The sequence below is a fragment of the Uranotaenia lowii genome, chromosome 2, assembly GCF_029784155.1.
Source record: "Uranotaenia lowii strain MFRU-FL chromosome 2, ASM2978415v1, whole genome shotgun sequence".
Classification (NCBI taxonomy): domain Eukaryota; kingdom Metazoa; phylum Arthropoda; class Insecta; order Diptera; family Culicidae; genus Uranotaenia; species Uranotaenia lowii.
Genome location: NC_073692.1, coordinates 404,656,448 through 404,674,913, shown reverse-complemented (window position 1 = coordinate 404,674,913; position 18,466 = coordinate 404,656,448). Strand labels below are relative to the sequence as shown.

General features: G+C 32.9%; 1 protein-coding gene across 2 annotated transcripts; it reads right to left on the bottom strand.

The window, feature by feature from the left end:
- Positions 1-271: 271 nt before the first annotated feature.
- On the bottom strand, positions 272-18,040 carry LOC129748095 (protein EFR3 homolog cmp44E). 2 transcript variants are annotated; one of them, XM_055742570.1, is made up of 4 exons: positions 17,562-18,040; positions 2,733-4,341; positions 980-1,350; positions 272-917 (listed from the first exon to the last, which is right to left on the bottom strand). In XM_055742570.1, the coding sequence occupies exons 1-4, from the start codon at positions 17,641-17,643 to the stop codon at positions 496-498; spliced, it is 2,484 nt and encodes an 827-aa protein (XP_055598545.1). In that variant the 5' UTR covers positions 17,644-18,040; the 3' UTR covers positions 272-495. The 2 variants fall into 2 exon arrangements, with proteins under 2 accessions (XP_055598545.1, XP_055598546.1); XM_055742571.1 differs by lacking the exon at positions 17,562-18,040 and adding an exon at positions 4,508-4,717.
- Positions 18,041-18,466: the final 426 nt, after the last annotated feature.

Below are 18,466 nucleotides of genomic sequence, written 5' to 3'. Positions count from 1 at the left end.
GTACTTAATTGCTGTCTTGACTTTTTTACTGCGGTACACTTTCCAATATATTTGATAAAAAGTAAAAATAGGTTAATGAATTAATTTAGATAGAACATAAACATTTGTTTCAAATGTGTCAATATATAGTTACTTAACAAAATTAATGAAAGCGGTTTTAAATAAACTGTCACGCGTCTATGATTCGTTTGAAGGTTTCTTTGCTTAAGGCTATTTCTAGCTTTTGGCTATAAGTATGATATATTTCTTTCATCATAAAAAACGAACATGGTATTCTTTAAGATTTTATTTCCAGAATCCGGTGAAATATAGATTTTTTCTGATACCATCTAAAATTCTATTAGACCATCATTTGGTTAGAACCTTCCGTTATATCCACTAATAAATTAAATCACAATACAACAAAAATTTAACAATTGCTCTACAAAAAATAGGTAAAATTTTTAGCTGTTGATCTAGTTGGAAAACCTAAAGACCCCATCATAATGTAAACCCTTAATAGAAAAACAGTTCAGGGAAATTATTTTCGTAGATTGGACGCTGTCCCTTCTGACCATCCACGACGATACTGCCAGCTCCGGCCGAAGCCACCATGAGCGCTTGGTTGCTGCAGTTGTTGATCTGTCGTTCGGCCGACAGGGCATTGAATATTTCGTTTAGCTTGTTCTGCAGCACGTCGTGCTGTGGTTCGGTGCGGCGCACTAAATCCTCGAAAGCCGTCTCCCGGAACGTTCGACCGATGGCCGCTTGCTTTTCGCGAGCCTCTCGTTTGGATGCTTCCGTAGGTTCGGCCAGCACCCGCTTCATCGATTCGAAGTTGTACTCGGACGCTAGCGAGCGTTTCTGGACCCCCGGGGAGCTGCTCACGCTTTCCACTTCGTTGTAGTTGGCGTCAATGATACTGTTACGAGCGGCGGCTACAAGAAGTTGGTTAGGCGTTAGTTAGCAAATTGTGAAGTTGATTTCTTTTAAGACTTACTGGTATCGACCCACGAGTGTCGATGGGCGGACATATCCGATTGGTTCAACGAATAGGGGGTGCCCGTCTGGACCCGATTATGTTCCAAACCGGCCTGCTGGAGACACTCGGAAACGGCCAGCTTATCGATCATCAGGTGTGGCAAGTTGGTATTCAGTGTGCTGGGTGCCGATTTTTCGTTGTCCAACAGTGGCGGCAGCAGATGGGTGGCTTCCTCCATGCGAGCCTGGATCAACTTTTCCGCATACTCGACGATGGATCCGATGGTTGTGCACCGACCAACGAGAATAAGCAGTGAGATGGCGATGCTATGCAGATTGCAGCGATGCTTCGGCGAAAGTTCGGCCTCGGTTATGGCCACCTGTTGTACTCTGGAATTTTGAAAAAAAAAAAATATTAAAACTTTAGAAAACGAATTGAAACGTATTGTTTGCATATAGAATCAAGGATTATTTTGTACTGTGTATTAACTGACCATAGTTATTCAGCCGAATAGTGTGATAAGGACGACAACAAAGTCTTAAGAAGGTGATAGGATTCGAGTGGGAGTATCCTTAACGGTTATTTTTCTCACGAGGAACACGTGTCCGTTTATATTCTAATACGAAATCCAGGTGTTGCATAAAGAAAGGCGATTGATAATTCAGAAATGTAAATTTTTAGCATCGAAGGAATCAATAATACAAATAAACAAACAAGTTTGGTTTTTGAAATGTTCACAAAATTAAGAACATCTCTGTATTGTTAGATTTTTCTGTCATTTTGGCAACTATGCTCAGTGGCTTGAAACCGCCTGAATTTATACTAGAAAATTTATGCCAACATTGAAGAAAGTTTCTTTACAGCCGGGGCAAAAAAAAATTCCTGGCTAAAAAAGTTCTAATCTAGACGGTACCTAATTGTTTTGAAAATATGATCCAGTCAAAATAAATCAAGCGCTCTAAACTAATCCATTGACATCACGACGATATTCATTGTGATTTTGCGTAATTCAAGTGGCGCAAGATGTTAAAAACACGATTTTTCAATCTAGAAGAAATTGTTTGTTCGATTTAAATTTATGTTTTTTGCATACAAATAGCTATCTTTCATTGATTCAACTTCAAAAACGGTTTCCTGTGAAAGTAGAAATCCATGAAGTTTTTTTTTCAAATGTGACCGAATTGGGTTATTTGTACAATTGGATTGAACGAAAAACAATTTACATAAGGTATCAGTATCACATCACCACATTTTTATCAAATGGAGTTAGTCACCCAAACTAAATAGTGACACAAAAACAGAGTTTTAATTATTAAGAGGCAAAAGAATTTTTAATTTCAAGCCTTTATAAAATCAATCGAACCAACAAAATTTACTAAATAAACGAAATATCTGAAAATATTAATTTTCCTGAGATTTCGTTACCTATACTCTGTGGTCTGAAAACGCCAGAATTTATACTATAAAATTAAGGGCAATAAATGCAAGCGAAATGGATATACAACTAGGGCAGGACACAAAGTTAAGTTTTTCTTTACTATGTTAGACTATGTAGGAACTTCTAGCACCTCCATTTTAAATGTAAAATTTTTGTGAAGAGTCAAGGTTTCGAAAAAGTTGCTTGGATTATAAACAAATAAACTCAAAAACCCCAATAACTTGAGATAACAACTAAGTGCGACTTGTTAAATGTTAAATGGCGACCGTGACATGACTTTTATGGAATAAAATTTAATGCTCATCCTCATAAATTTCCAAAACGTTCACTCACCCGAGTACAAACAACAGGAACTCCTGGACCGTTTCGCCGCAGGCCATCTCCACCGCCATCAGACCGGCCGTGTTGAATGAAGATTTCAGCACCTCGATGTTGTTCTCCAGGGACATTCCGTCGATCAGCGCCTGCAGCATGTTGGAGCCGTACTTGTGCGTGAACAGAATATCGGACCGGGATGGTTGTTCCATCGTGAGGGTCGGATAGTTGCCGATGCTGATCACACTGAGCAGGTGCTGATTCTGGTGTCGATCGAGCAGCTGCTGGAAGATTTGCATGACGATCACCCGGATGGTGACGGAAGAAGCGCGAGCCATTTTCAGCAGCGGTTGAAGGAAGGAAACGGGGAAAGCCTTCTCGAAGGACACCGTTCGATACTGGGTGCCCACTTTCAGGAGTGATTTCAACAGGATATGCTGTAGCAGAAGGTCGCCCTTGGATTTTTTCGATGGATCGGGAACGGTGTTCATGATGAAAAGCATGATTTCTATTTTCTGATAGTCCGGATGGTGATTTGCAAATTCTCCGAGAGCATTGATGAGAGCTTCCTGGTATTGGGTTTCTTCTGGGGTGGATTCGTGCTGAGTGCTGACCGATGTTTTGAGATGCGTTAGCAGATTGTTGATGATATCAAGTGCAGAGGGTCCAACGCTTTCCCCTGCGGCGATAGCGATAATTTTTGAAAGGACCACTGCAAGCGATGTTCTCGTTTTGGGCGATGATGCTAGGTTTTGATCGAGATGGGACATGAGTGTCTCCACAACTGTGTAAGAATACTGTGGTTGAATAGATATCATAACTATGCGGAAGGTATCGATTGCGAAACGATTGGGCACCCAAAGTTTGTGATTATCAAGATGTGTTAGCAGTGGCTTTAACACAGCACGGATATGTCCAAATGAAGCTCGGGAAACGAGTTCCCGTAGAACTGATTCCGCCAGAACCGGTGGTGTGGAAGGTGTGGCCTCTTGGTCCAACGTTTTGGTACCACTGGAAGATTGCATATTAAAAAGCAAAGAGGGGACGATCTTTTCCATGTGCTGCTTTTCCCAGATGTTTTCCACCAAATCATCCGAAACTGTTTTCCTGATCACACCTTGTAGGCCCTTGATGCCTGCCATTCGCATACTGTCTCGCAGTTCCAAATCGTCATTGTTTCCGAAACACATGGAGCTGAATTTAGAAATGAAGAAATCATATCTTCGATGGTATGAAGGAGTGTCCTCTTCGATGTTTGCAAATCGAACAAAGGAGTTCGTTGCCATAATCTGCAGGGTCGGATTGGTGTCTTCCAACAGCTTTTGAACCATCCTCAAAAAGCTTTCGACGAAAAGGTTCAAAATCTGGGCATGGCAAGCCATCAGCAACAGATCCATTGCTTCCATGGCTATTTCCACAAACTTGTACCGCTTCCGGTTGATGTCCTTGGAGGCTCGCTGGTACAGATACTCGCCGATGCGATCCAGCTTTTCTGGCGAACGTAGAGAGTAGAACGTCAACTTTTCCATGTTCGATTTAACCAGTCCATCTTCCGGGTTGACCGGAAATATGTTGTCCACTAGCCGCTTGTAACGAGGCCTTAAAGCTGAACAGCACCCACAGCAACCTTGAAACGGAGAAGGGCAGCGGAACAGAAAGTTAGAGTTTTATGGTTCATTTGACGTAAATGGTGTAGAATAGTAAGGAAGAAAAAGATGAGTCACGCAATGTTAAATAATTAATAGGTTTTCTCAATGCCAACATGGCAGCGTCTGATTCAATTTTAAATTTACCCAACATTTTTCGGCTGCTATCAATTTGACTTCACGACAATCAGGAAACACTTATCACTACCAATTTGTAAAAAGGCGACGATTAAATTGAAGTCATTTTGCTGTTTTTTTTTAAGCTGAGCATAAAAATTGTACTCAAACAGAACAACAATCACTGACTGAAGTTTTGATTTGGATTTAACTTGCTGGAAAGCTGCAGCGAGCAGCCGAAAGACCAAAAAACTCCCAAGTGGGTGGAAAAGTGGGGGTGTTACTGTCAAATTTCGTACTGGAAAAAATTAACTGGTGTGAAATAAACGATTATGCTTGCAGACAATCGTTTTCAGAAGATGAGATCATCACATTACATCATCGTCATCGAAAATGAATAGATTTAAGCGCTATTTACCAAATTATGGTTTTGACAATTCTTGCTATACTGATAAAAACTTTTAAAAGCCTTTTACTGTTACCTTTAATTTACCAAATCTTGATACCTACATAGGTCCTTTCGATATGATGAGTGATACAATTTTTCCAGAATGAACACTTGTTTCAGTGTAGAATGGATTGTGTTTGTGTACACCTGGAAAGTGAAACAACAGCTGATTTTTGCATTAGGGTTGTTTTTTTGTTTGTTTCCAAATCAGTTTTTCTAGTAAACTGCATGTGATAATGTAATATTTCATTCAGATATAATTCAGGGAAAGCCAAATTTATATTAAAGTAGTATCACCAAACGATTTTCTAAATAATGCGTTTGTTTGAATCGAAAAGATGAAATTGTTTAAAATTTCAATTAAAAAAGGATTGCTGCAAAATTAAAATAAACCAAAATCCATAATTTCGATAATTAAAATTGAGAAAAAACATTTGTGGGAACATTCAGATTCCTGCAGGATTATCAGATTAAGAATTCAGATTCAGAATTCAGATTCAGAATTCAGATTCAGAATTTAGAATTCAGATTCAGAATTCAGATTCAGAATTCAGATTCAGAATTCAGATTCAGAATTCAGATTCAGAATTCAGATTCAGAATTCAGATTCAGAATTCAGATTCAGAATTCAGATTCAGAATTCAGATTCAGAATTCAGATTCAGAATTCAGATTCAGAATTCAGATTCAGAATTCAGATTCAGAATTCAGATTCAGAATTCAGATTCAGAATTCAGATTCAGAATTCAGATTCAGAATTCAGATTCAGAATTCAGATTCAGAATTCAGATTCAGAATTCAGATTCAGAATTCAGATTCAGAATTCAGATTCAGAATTCAGATTCAGAATTCAGATTCAGAATTCAGATTCAGAATTCAGATTCAGATTTCAGATTCAGAATTCATATTAAGAATTCAGATTCAGAATTCAGAATTCAGATTCAGAATTCTGATTCAGAATTCAGATTCAGAATTCAGATTCAGAATTCAGATTGAGGGTGAAAACACATGGTTAATCCCTCGTTAAATAAAACGTACAAAAAAAAAAAAGAATTCAGATTTAGATTCAGAATTCAGAATTCAGATTCAGAATTCAGATTCAGAATTCAGATTCAGAATTCAGATTCAGAATTCAGATTCATAATTCAGATTCAGAATTCAGAATTCAGGATTCAGAATTCAGATTCAGAATTCAGATTCAGAATTCAGATTCAGAATTCAGATTCAGAATTCAGATTCAGAATTCAGATTCAGAATTCAGATTCAGAATTCAGATTCAGAATTCAGATTCAGAATTCAGATTCAGAATTCAGATTCAGAATTCAGATTCAGAATTCAGATTCAAAATTCAGATTCAGAATTCAGATTCAGAATTCAGATTCAGAATTCAGATTCAGAATTCAGATTCAGAATTCAGATTCAGAATTCAGATTCAGAATTCAGATTCAGAATTCAGATTCAGAATTTTCAGAATTCAGATTCAGAATTCAGATTCAGAATTCAGATTCAGAATTCAGATTGAGGGTGAAAACACATGGTTAATCCCTCGTTAAATAAAACGTACAAAAAAAAAAAGAATTCAGATTTAGATTCAGAATTCAGAATTCAGATTCAGAATTCAGATTCAGAATTCAGATTCAGAATTCAGATTCAGAATTCAGATTCAAAATTCAGATTCAGAATTCAGATTCAGAATTCAGATTCAGAATTCAGATTCAGAATTCAGATTCAGAATTTAGATTCAGAATTCATATTAAGAATTCAGAATTCAGATTCAGAATTCATATTAAGAATTCAGAATTCAGATTCAGAATTCAGAATTCAGATTCAGAATTCAGATTCAGAATTCAGATTCAGAATTCAGATTCAGAATTCAGATTCAGTATTCAGATTCAGAATTCAGATTCAGAATTCAGATTCAGAATTCAGATTCAGAATTCAGATTCAGAATTCAGATTCAGAATTCAGATTCAGAATTCAGATTCAGAATTCAGATTCAGAATTCAGAATTCAGATTCAGAATTCAGATTCAGAATTCAGAATTCAGATTCAGAATTCAGATTCAGAATTCAGATTCAGAATTCAGATTCAGAATTCAGATTCAGAATCCAGATTCAGAATTCAGATTCAGAATTCAGATTCAGAATTCAGATTCAGAATTCAGATTCAGAATTCAGATTCAGAATTCAGATTCAGAATTCAGATTCAGAATTCAGATTCAGAATTCAGATTCAGAATTCAGATTCAGAATTCAGATTCAGAATTCAGATTCAGAATTCAGATTCAGAATTCAGATTCAGAATTCAGATTCAGAATTCAGATTCAGATTCAGAATTCAGATTCAAAATTCAGATTCAGAATTCAGATTCAGAATTCAGATTCAGAATTCAGATTCAGAATTCAGATTCAGAATTCAGATTCAGAATTCAGATTCAGAATTCAGAATTAAGAATTCAGAATTCAGATTCAAATTCAGAAGTCAGATTCAGAATTGAAATTCAGAATGCAGTTTCATAATTCAGAATTCAGGTTCAGAATTAAGTTAAAACAGAATTCGGATTCAGAATTCAGATCCAGAATTTAGTTAAAAATTTGAAATTTAAAATTTAGGCTTTAAATTTGAATGCACAACTATCACTCCGTTTAAAGGTGCCTAAAAACGTCCAAAGTTTCGATTGTTCGACCCTCAAAAATCATCTGAGGGGGACCGACTAAAAGTTTGACTAAAAAATGTATAAAATTGCGGATTCTTGTGTTTGAAAAAAATTTCGTTCAAAACTCGAAAAAAAAAATTTGTGTCAAATTTCAATTTCGAAAAATGGAAACATAGAGCGCTTTGAAGCATAATTAAATGAAGTACGATTAAGCTGAAATTTTTCACATGGCAGTTTTTTTGTCCAATCTACAAAAATATCATCGGTTTTCGAAATTCGACATGATCAACTTGGCTGCCACTATAATGTACAAATAAAATATATTGCATTAAGTAAGTCGTAAATTTAAATAATGTGAATAGAAAATCTAAAATTTCAAGTTAATTTGATTCCTGGGAGTAAAATTCAATTAAAAATCCTAGATTCAATAGATCTATCAAACTCCACAATGATAAATCATGACACAATGCTTTGAAACAGAAGGCAAAAATTATCTATTACAAGATTCGGAACTCCGACGAAAAACGACGGACAAAATCCGAAAGCGCCATCATTAAACGCTGCGGCAAAAATGCAACTACTGCAGTATGAACACGCTGAGGAAAAAAACCAATTTTAATACATATTTACAATTTTTATTACACGCTCAGAAATAAGTAGCAGTTTAAGAGTTTGTTTACACTCTAAAAGATGTACGGCTCAGAGGTTGAAAATTGTGAATTGAAGCCTAAGATTCAAAATAAAATGAAGTTTATAAATTTTTGAATAGTATAATCTTAATTGAGTAGAAACTAAAATATTTGAAATTTAATAAAATCTCTTTCATAAGAAGCATTAAGAAAGCTTAAACATGAATGCATCGATCATTTGAATAAATTAAAAAAAAAAAGATTAATTACAAGATTCGGAACTCTGACGAATAATTTTTGCTTCAATTCAATTAACCTTCCAAAGCTGTTCGCAAAACATTAGTTTCGGAGAAATTTGACTTGTAGTTTGTTATTATACCCGTGGCCGCAAATGTTGACCGATTTTGACGATATTAGAATCATTATAAAGGTAATTTATTTTAGTTTATAATTATTTCAAAGAAAAGTCAATTTGTTCTACTAGGTTGGCTTTAGTTGGTTTCGGATGAAAAAAGTTCCAAAAAACAATTTTATTTTTAAATTGCTTATAATTTATGACAGCTTTGCTCTATTTGAGTGCATCTTTGATTTTTTGAATTGTCTAGAATACATCTATATGACGATGTATAGATATGTGGGGGTCCAATGTACATTTTGACCTCCATCCTGAATTTTTCGGTAGAAAAAAAATCTTACTTAAAACAAAGACATCAAATTTTGTCTTTGCTTTGCTGTATCTCATTTCTCTGTGACCCGATTTTCTAAACTCAAATTTAGGTTTTTTTTCGTTAATTTGATTTTTATTTTCATAGAACATACTTGGTTTCTCAAAAATCTCAGTTCTTCAGTATATTGGAATGATGATTAAGATGCTTCGAATCTGCGCTTCGGGTCATATTGACCCGAACGGCTTTGGAGGGTTAAGCGAATTTGCATATTTATTTTTACGAATTTTTGTTTGAATGATGACGTGTATGATTGTATTTTGCTTCAAATGATAGTAGTAAATACAAATGAATAAGATAATCGATTTATTTGCAGCATGCATTTAATTTTTGTGCTCAATAATACTTGAATAAACTAAGCAATTTACACTAAATTTAATTAAAAATGTTAACTGTTGTAGGGATCAGGACAGAATAAGAATTATAAAAGCAATTGAGCCCATAGTCGAAGCAGGTTGAAACGGTTAGAATATGCTTTAATAGAAATGAGCGTGAGCGTTACGCGTCGTTTGAAAAATGAGATTAAGAGAGCGTAGCTTAAGCGTGTTTGTGAATACTGTCGATACTGAGAATGTCTGTATAGTGAAAGCTGTTGGAAGAGCGCGCGTTGAGATGGTATTGGTGAACTGATTGTATATGCGTTTCGTGTCATGCGTGATGCTCAGCAGAAAACAGCAGTTAAGAGAAAAGATTTGACGAGTACGGATGGTTCGCGATTTTATCGGCTTCGAAAAGCGGCGGAAAACATGGCGTGCGATGAGGAACATCTCGTCCCGGTCACTACATTGGCGCAGTAAACGCTCCTTATCAAGTAATAAGATGTTATGTTCAGTGATTATGATCGGAATTGTATCTAAGTAAGTTGAAAGTGATTATAACAAAAAAAAGTGTTTCTAAAGAGGAGTGAAAATTGTGATATTGGTCATACGATGAATTGGAGAAATTTTTTTAACGCAAACAAAGAAAGTTTTCAAAACGTTAATCTTTATTTTGGAAAGATTTGGAAATAAGCGCAAATTTTTACGAAAAATGATTTTGACAAAAAGTAGAAACTGTTTAAAGAAAAAGTTTTACATGCGAATTTAAACGTAAAATGAGAAATATTTTCAACTCAACAAAGAAAGTTTTCAAAATGTTTATCCTTTTTATTGGAAAGATTTGGGAATAATCGCAAATTTTTATGAAAAATTAAATAATTATGACAAAAAGTTGAAACTGTTTGAAGAAAAAGTTTTACAAGCGAATTAAAACGTAAAATGTTGAGAATAACATCAATTTGATAAGTAAATTGTTAAAAAAAGGTAAGAAAAATTTAAAAAATTCTGGAAAAACGCAATATGATTAAAACTGTTATGAGTGATTTAAAAGCAAGTTTAAAGCTTTTCAGAAACAATCTTGAATGCATGATAATTGAATCAAATCGAAACATGATATGAAAACAAAACGATTATTTAAAAAAGTTTTTTATTGAAACAAACGAAATATTATTAAAAAATTACTATGCCGACGAAAGGCGATCGATAAAAAAAAAGAAACAATGATTTGAGTAAGTTTTTTTACAGCGAAACTTTTAAGCTCTACCGATGATAGGTTAGAGTAAAGAAAAGATGCAGAACTCTGTGAAGAAGATTGTCTAAAAAGCGAAAATTTTAAAACTCTTCCGAAGGAAGGATAGAGTGAAGAAAGAAAGATACAAAATGATTCGATTTTTTTCCATAACACGAAATTTTTTACCTCTACCGATGAAAGGTGAGAGAGAAGAAAAATAAAGAAATTAATTTGAGTAAGTTTTTTTATATCGAAAATTAAGGGCAGAGCTCTAAAAAAAGGAAAAAAAAAGAGAAAATAACAATGAATTTAAGAAAATATTCTCTTGAGATAAAAAAGAGATAAGATTAAATACCTTAAAAAATTTCAACACTCTGCTGACAAAAAAAAAACAGAATTATTTGAAAATTTTTGAAGATTGTTTTGAATGAAAAAAAAAAATTTTAAGCTCTGCCGACAGATGTTAAAGAAAAAAAAGAAGAAAGAAACTGATGGATAAGAAGAAAAGTTTATGTAAGCAAGCATTTTAAAACAGCACATGAAACGTAAAAGAGAAATAATTTGAGGAAGATTTTGAAAAGCGGAATATTTTGAACTGAACCGATGAAAAGGAAAATAAAATGGTTAAATAATACAGAATTATTTGAAAATTTTTAAGCCGATGAGGATGAAAAAAGTGAAACAAAAAAAAAATTTCTTGAATGAAGAATTTTTCAAACATGGAAAGGTAAACAATTTCATACAAATAAAGAAGGTTGTTTTAAAACACAACCATTTTCATGTTCTGCTGTAAAAGTTGAAAAAAAAAACAGAATCAGAATATTATTAAATTTTGGAAGATATTTATTTATAGAAATTGTTTAGGCAAAGCGGCTAGAAGTCGGAGAAATATAAAAAAAGAAACATTGGATGTGAAAAGGATTAAGAAGAACTGAAAATTTAAACTTTGCCGAAGAAAAGTAAAGAGAAAAAGGTAATGATTTGAGGAAGATTTTTTAAAGCTACAGTTTTTAAACTCTGCCGATGAAATGAAAAAAAATATGATGAGATTTTTTTCCAAACAAGAAATCTTTAAGCTCTGCCGACAAAATCTGAAAGAAAATGAAAGACACAGAAGCTCCAATTTTAAAGCTCTGTCGACAAATGGTTTGATTTAAGATCTGAAAATTTTGGAAGATATTTTGTTTAGCGAAAATTTCAAAGCTCGGCTGAGGAAAAGTATGATGCAATGAAAGGAAAGAGTATGAAAGCTCTATCGGTAAAAAGTAGAAATAAAAGAATTTAAGAAAAGTGAATTATTTTAAGTTCTCCTCAGTGAAGAAAAGAAGAACAGAAAAACAAATAAGCTGGATTTGGAAAAGAAAAAACAGGTAAAACTGTATCAGGAATGAAAAGAATTTCTTTAAAACGAGAATAAATGTGTTTTTAATAGTGTATTTGAAAGCAAAATGTTTTTTCTAACAAGATTTTTAAGCAAAGTTCATTTAACATGTCTTTATTATATAAAAGCTTAATATAATAAGTATTTCAAAATGATAAATTGAAAGAAAACAAATCTGCTTGAAATGAACGAAATATCATCATTATATATAAAAAAACCTTTGTTTAAGAAGAATTTGCGCAAAAAAAATGTCTTGTATTAGTGATTCAGAAAAAATAAAAAATAACAAGTAATTTTTGAAAACGTTTGTTTTTGAGAAGAATTGAAATCGAAACGATAATGGATAGTGATACATATTTGAATAAAGAACTTATTGGTACGAACAATTTTAGGAATTATGTTCGTCAGACGGAATGCTATGTAAATAAAAATAAATAATGGTACGAACAAATCTATGTATTTAAAAAAAATTAGTATGGTATATAAAAAATAAATTATATAAAAAATTTATAAAAAAAGAAAAATTCAATGATGCTAATGGAACGAAACGAAAAAGGAGCCGAGTTTTTTGAAAGTAGTTTTTACTGATGCTAGCGAAATTATATCAAAAGGAAATTTATATTTTGGAGAGTTTTTATTGAAAGCCTTAAACTCAATATTGATTAATGCATGATTTATATAAAACAAGGAATACTTCTAGTAAATTGTTGAAAAGAAATATGTACTCTTATATTTTTTGGACAGTAGATTTTTTTTCTTAAGAGATTGCGTTATCTTTGAAAATATAATAAATAATTAAATTTTTTTTGGTTCATATCTTTTTAGAAAATGAGTGTGGAAAATATGTGGAGATTACAAAACAAATTTTTTTGAAGTTATTTGTAAAAGTTCTAGGAAAATTTTATGGCAAAAAAATTAAAAAAGTCTGCGTTTTAATGTTCTATTAGTATTTATAAAAGATTTTTAAATTTGAGAACTATCATTCGTAAAGATTTGCCTGAGATGTGAAGAGCGGATTTAATGTTTTTTGATGATTAATTATTGCAATTGGCATAAATTGTTGTTTTGTGCAATTTTATCTTTTATTATGCAATTTTAGATACTTGAAGTGTACGCGAGGAGGCGGATATGTAGGGGTTAGGATTGGCAAGAAGATTAAATAAATTAACAATCTACTAAATATAGAGTAAAGTTCAATAGGTAGACGAATGGTATTCAACGTGCGTTTCGAATAAATTATGCGTAACGTGTTCTAGTAAGCTAGACAGAACGCGCTCAAATTGGATAAGCAAGAGTTATCCCATTCATGAGAGAGGAGGACGAATATTTGGATGAATGATGTGTTAGTGAAATCAACAGAAAAGAAGCATACCGAATCTATATAAGTTAAGCTCTTGATAGTGTGCGTTTACGAAACGAATATGACATCAGCCTCAGAATCGGTTATTATTTGTGGCCAGGGGAGCGATAACAAACTGCCAATCAAATAGACCCGAAAAACTTTTAACAGATATTTTGCGAACTGCATGGGAAGGTTAAAAGAAAAGTATGTCTGCATGTTGAATTGAATGACGCCGGTAACTACTTTTTTGCTAAACATCTTAAATCGAAATACTTTTAAAAAAATAAATTAAACCGGACGATTTTTCAAACAAAATAAAAAAAAATGGAGAAACTTAAAATGATTTGAAAATGATTCTTAATAGGCTTTTTTTAGAAAAGTGAAAAATTGATATCTTCATTTTCACCGACAGAATGTGAACAACATGAATTTTTATCGAAGATATACTAAAGAAAAAATTGATTTAAAGATTTAAAAAAAAAACGAAAAAATTTGAAAGCTTTGCCGATAAAAAAGGGAGAATTTAGAGAAAAAAAATTTAAAAAAAATAAATATTTATTTTAGAGCTCTGCCGACGAAAAGGTAGGGAAAAGAAAATTTCATGCTATGACTGCGCGGGGTAATGAAAAAAAATTTTTTTTGAAGAATTTAAAATTTGCTTCTGTCAGAAGCTAAAAAATACTAAATTATCCAAAAATAATTTAACAAAAATTTATCAGAAATTTGAAAACTGCCGATGGAAGGTAAAATGATTTGAACAAAGACTCTTGAATATCGAAAATCGAAAACTCTGTCAATGGAAGGTAGAATCAAGGAGTGAAAAAAGTAAAAGATCGTAGAAGATTTTTCAGAAAATGGAATTTGAAAACTCTACCAAGGTGAGAGAAAAGAATAAATTTCAATATTTCAAGAAGAAAAAAAGCCAGAGTTATTTAATTTCGATGAGGATAAACAAAAGTGAAATTAATATAATCGGAAAGCCCTATGAAAGAAGAGGATAACGAAAATAGAATAAATGAGACAAGTTTTATAGTAAAACAAACATTTTAAAATCGACGAAATTTGAGAGGAAAAGTTATTTAAAACAGAAAGAGAACAGATTGTCTTTTGAATATTCACAAAAATCATTTCAGAGGAAAGGTGAGACAAATGGAATCAGAATTGAATGGCGTTTTCAACTAAAAAAAAAAACGTGAAAATTATTAAGTTTGCCTACAAAAGGTGGAAAATAAAGAAAAAACAACGGGACGATTTTTTTTTAAAAGCAACAATTTTAAACTGCTGATGAAAGGTAAGAAAAAAAAAGAATAATTTGAAGGAAGATATATTTTTACGCGGAAATTCTAAAACTCTTCCTATACAGATAAAGGAAAGTAACATAATAATTTGAAAAAAGCTTTCTCTGACGCAAAAAATTGAAAATTGCCGAAAGTTCACAAATAAACACAAGAAAAACAGAATGTTTAAAGAATATTTAAAAAAAACCCTTTATGCATTCCGACGAAAAAGGAAGAAAATAATAAGATAATTTATTTTTGAATATTGAAAATTTTAAACTCTGCACTAGAAGTGATGAAAAAAAAGACTATCATTTTAAGAAAATTTCAGAAACTCGAAATTCCATTGAATATTGAAAATTTTAAACTCTGCAAACTAAGAGTGATGAAAAAAAGAAAACATTATCATTTAAAGAAAATTTCAGAAATTCGAAATTCCATTGTATATTGAAAATTTTAAACTCTGCAAACTAAAAGTGATGAAAAAAGAAAACATTATCATTTAAAGAAAAATTTCAGAAATCCGAAATTCCAATAACTTGACCAAAGACATTCAAGACAAATATAGAATGATTTGAATTAATATAAATGCAAACATTTTAAACTATACCGCTGAAAGTTCGTGACTTGAAAAGATAAAGAAAAAAAATTCTGAGCTATGGCAATAAAAGATACGAATCAAATGAAAACAGATGGTTTGAAGTGAACAATTTACTATTCCGACGTTGTTTTGAAAAAAATAAGAAAAAAAAAAGATTTGAAAACCGTTGAAGATTTTTAGAAAGAAAAAAGTTAAATGCGCTGCGGATAAATGGTGAAAAAGTTAACCAAACGAAATCAAAACTTCAACACAACAACACGTGAAAAAAATGAATTTCGACGAGTTTTTGAGAAAGCAGCGAGAAATTTGAAAAATGTTTCTTCAAAAATGAATGAAAATTGAAATGCCTAATAGGCCTGGTTGATTTTATAAGGAGTAAAAATATAGCCTGCGAATAAGTAAGTAAAATTTAGAAGTTCAACTTTGATGATGGGAAAGTGAATAAAAGAACGCAAATACAATAAATTGAACAATTACGGGATGAATCATCCAATAGGATGAAAACCCCTGAAAAAAAAATTGAACAATTATCATTATTATTTACCAAAGAAAATTCCTGCATTTGAGTTCCAGTATGTATAACGCAAAAACATGAGTTCGAATAAATCACAATGAATTGATAGTTATATGGAATTTTAAATCGTTTTATAAAAAATGGAAATAAAAAAAAAATTGTAGATAGATCTTGGCCAAAAGAGAGTCACAGTGAAAATTTTGATAAACTTTTTTTTCGTGAAGCCCACCGTATTTCATATACGGTGATTGAGAGATAGAGAGAGCAATAAAGATGAATTAGCTAACATTCTTATGAATATTATTATGTACAATTTAACAAAATATTCAAGAAAATCAACCTAAAATCACAACGGAAAATTACATTTTCAAAATCTTGTGTACACTCGACTTCGAAATAATCAGGATGTAAAACTTGCAGAAAAAAATTTTTGGTATTACGAAGAAGAAGTTAGCTCCAATATGAAGAAGACCGCACCAGGCTGACAATTTGAATGATAAGCTACAAAAAGGGAATCTGGGACGAAAGAAAAGAGAGATTTGGAAGCCTGAAAGATTAGAACATGTCTTATACCGAGTCTTCCAATAATTTACAAACTGAATATTACGTGCTTTCGTTTTAAAAATCAATTAATTTTATAAACCTTTTTCGAATTAATGATTCAGTTTATGACTTCTAGCCAAAAATTGGTAAATACAACATTAAAATTGGTTCCATAGGAACATTTAGTTACAATTTATAAAAGCATTTTAAAAAACACCAAATGGATAAGTTAAAAAAAGGAAGGAATATGACGGGTTTTCGTACATAACCTTTTAATTTCAAGAGTGGGCAAGGAGGCGGATGTAGGGATCAGGACAGAATAAGAATTATAAAAGCAATTGAGCCCATAGTCGAAGCAGGTTGAAACGGTTAGAATATGCTTTAATAGAAATGAGCGTGAGCGTTACGCGTCGTTTGAAAAATGAGATTAAGAGAGCGTAGCTTAAGCGTGTTTGTGAATACTGTCGATACTGAGAATGTCTGTATAGTGAAAGCTGTTGGAAGAGCGCGCGTTGAGATGGTATTGGTGAACTGATTGTATATGCGTTTCGTGTCATGCGTGATGCTCAGCAGAAAACAGGAGTTAAGAGAAAAGATTTGACGAGTACGGATGGTTCGCGATTTTATCGGCTTCGAAAAGCGGCGGAAAACATGGCGTGCGATGAGGAACATCTCGTCCCGGTCACTACAACAGTGTCATAACAATAATAAAGATTCAATATCCAGTCTACGTTCCAAGTGAGTGAAGTGAAAATCTGGTGTTGGATTTGATTTTTTAAAACATCAATTGTTGCAAATTTGTTACTTTATGAAATGAAATGTTAATAGCAATTGGTAACGAAAATGCTTGCGTCCCATATGGCGATTCCATCGCCAACTAACTTTTTTGAGGACGGTTGATTCGAAACTTTTTCAATAATTGTACAATTTTATATGGCTAAAAACTAGGTTCTCAATTTTGTTCATGAAATTGCATAAGTTTGATTTGAAACTGAACAAAAGCATATCAGAGTGTATCTTGAATAGATTATTTACAGAATTAAATAAAACGCATATAAGAGTGTACCTTATGTCAAACATGTACACGCTCCGAGCGATCAACCCATTTGGAGAGAAATGTTGACCTTTTCCGTCAGCAGATGGTGCTGATGTTGTTTGAAAACTTGTCCGCTGCAGTTTATATGGCGAATGTACGGAGATCGGAATCTTGTAATGGATAATTTTTGCAGAAGGTCAATTATGCGTTCATTAAACGCAAGGGAACTATATCTTTTTTTATATATTAAATTGTAACTTATTCAATAAAGTTTTGCCTTCTGCATCAATACATTCATTATGTAAGCTAAATTGGGACACTGCTTTTACACTAATCAATAATTATGTTTCCATGCACTACGATATCTAACTGACTGGGGCAACTTACATCCTTCGGTGCACTTTTTCACGAATGAATCCAGGAACTCTGGCATTTCCACCGGTTCGAAGCAGCATCGTATCATCGACATGATGCTTGTTTAGCGAGATTCACACAAGCAAAAATTGATGATCTTCGTTTCAATCTTTCGCCTCCGTCAAGAGGAGCTGTATTAGAGATTACACTTATCAGCCAAATTTGTCTAGGCCATTCACTGCCTCACATGACTCGGTTCTGAGTCTCTTCTTATAATCGAATTAAACCATTCCGAAAACATCGATGAAGAAAATTCAACAGCTATTTACGAACAGTTTTAAACGCTTTCTGATAACATTCTAATATATCTGATAAATGTAACTTTGGTTAGATAACAGATTAAAATGCTGCTTTCTATCTAAACAAATTGCCCAATTTTTCTGCCAGAATAACGCTGAGGACGATATTCTGGAGAAAGTTTTTCCGTTCACTTGTCGAAACAAACCGAAACTGATGAGTCCGGCTCATGCGCATTCGATTGCGTATACCTACCGTTGCCTTTTCTCGCTTCTAATCTGTATCAGTTCTGTAAGGTCGTGAGAACGTTACCGGAACAATAACAAAAAATAATCAGATAGGTAAAACATTGGTCTTCTCGCAGCAGCAGCCTCCCTTTGCTGGAGCTTTATCTTATGGAGTCATCCGATGTATACCGCTTCTGAAAATTTCCCGCGTTAATTAACGTGAATCATTGCTTTTAAGAAAGTTCTGTTAAGCATCATACTTATTACATTTATTGTTTGTTACAGTGAGGTCATATTCAATCTGATTATTATTATTAGAAAAAATTAGTTCAACAAACTTTTCATTGATAGACCGTAGGACATGTAATTGCTTTTCTCATTAGTAAAACAAACAAATGCGGGCAGTTACCCTAA

Coding starts and splice junctions, on each gene's coding strand:
- LOC129748095 (XM_055742570.1), bottom strand. CDS start 17,643: ATGTCGATGATACGATGCTGCTTCGAACCGGTGGAAATGCCAGAGTTC. Junction 4,342..17,561: donor GAAAAAGTGCACCGAAGGAT/GTAAGTTGCCCC, acceptor CTCCGTTTCAAG/GTTGCTGTGGGTGCTGTTCA. Junction 1,351..2,732: donor TTCCTGTTGTTTGTACTCGG/GTGAGTGAACGT, acceptor TCAAAATTCCAG/AGTACAACAGGTGGCCATAA.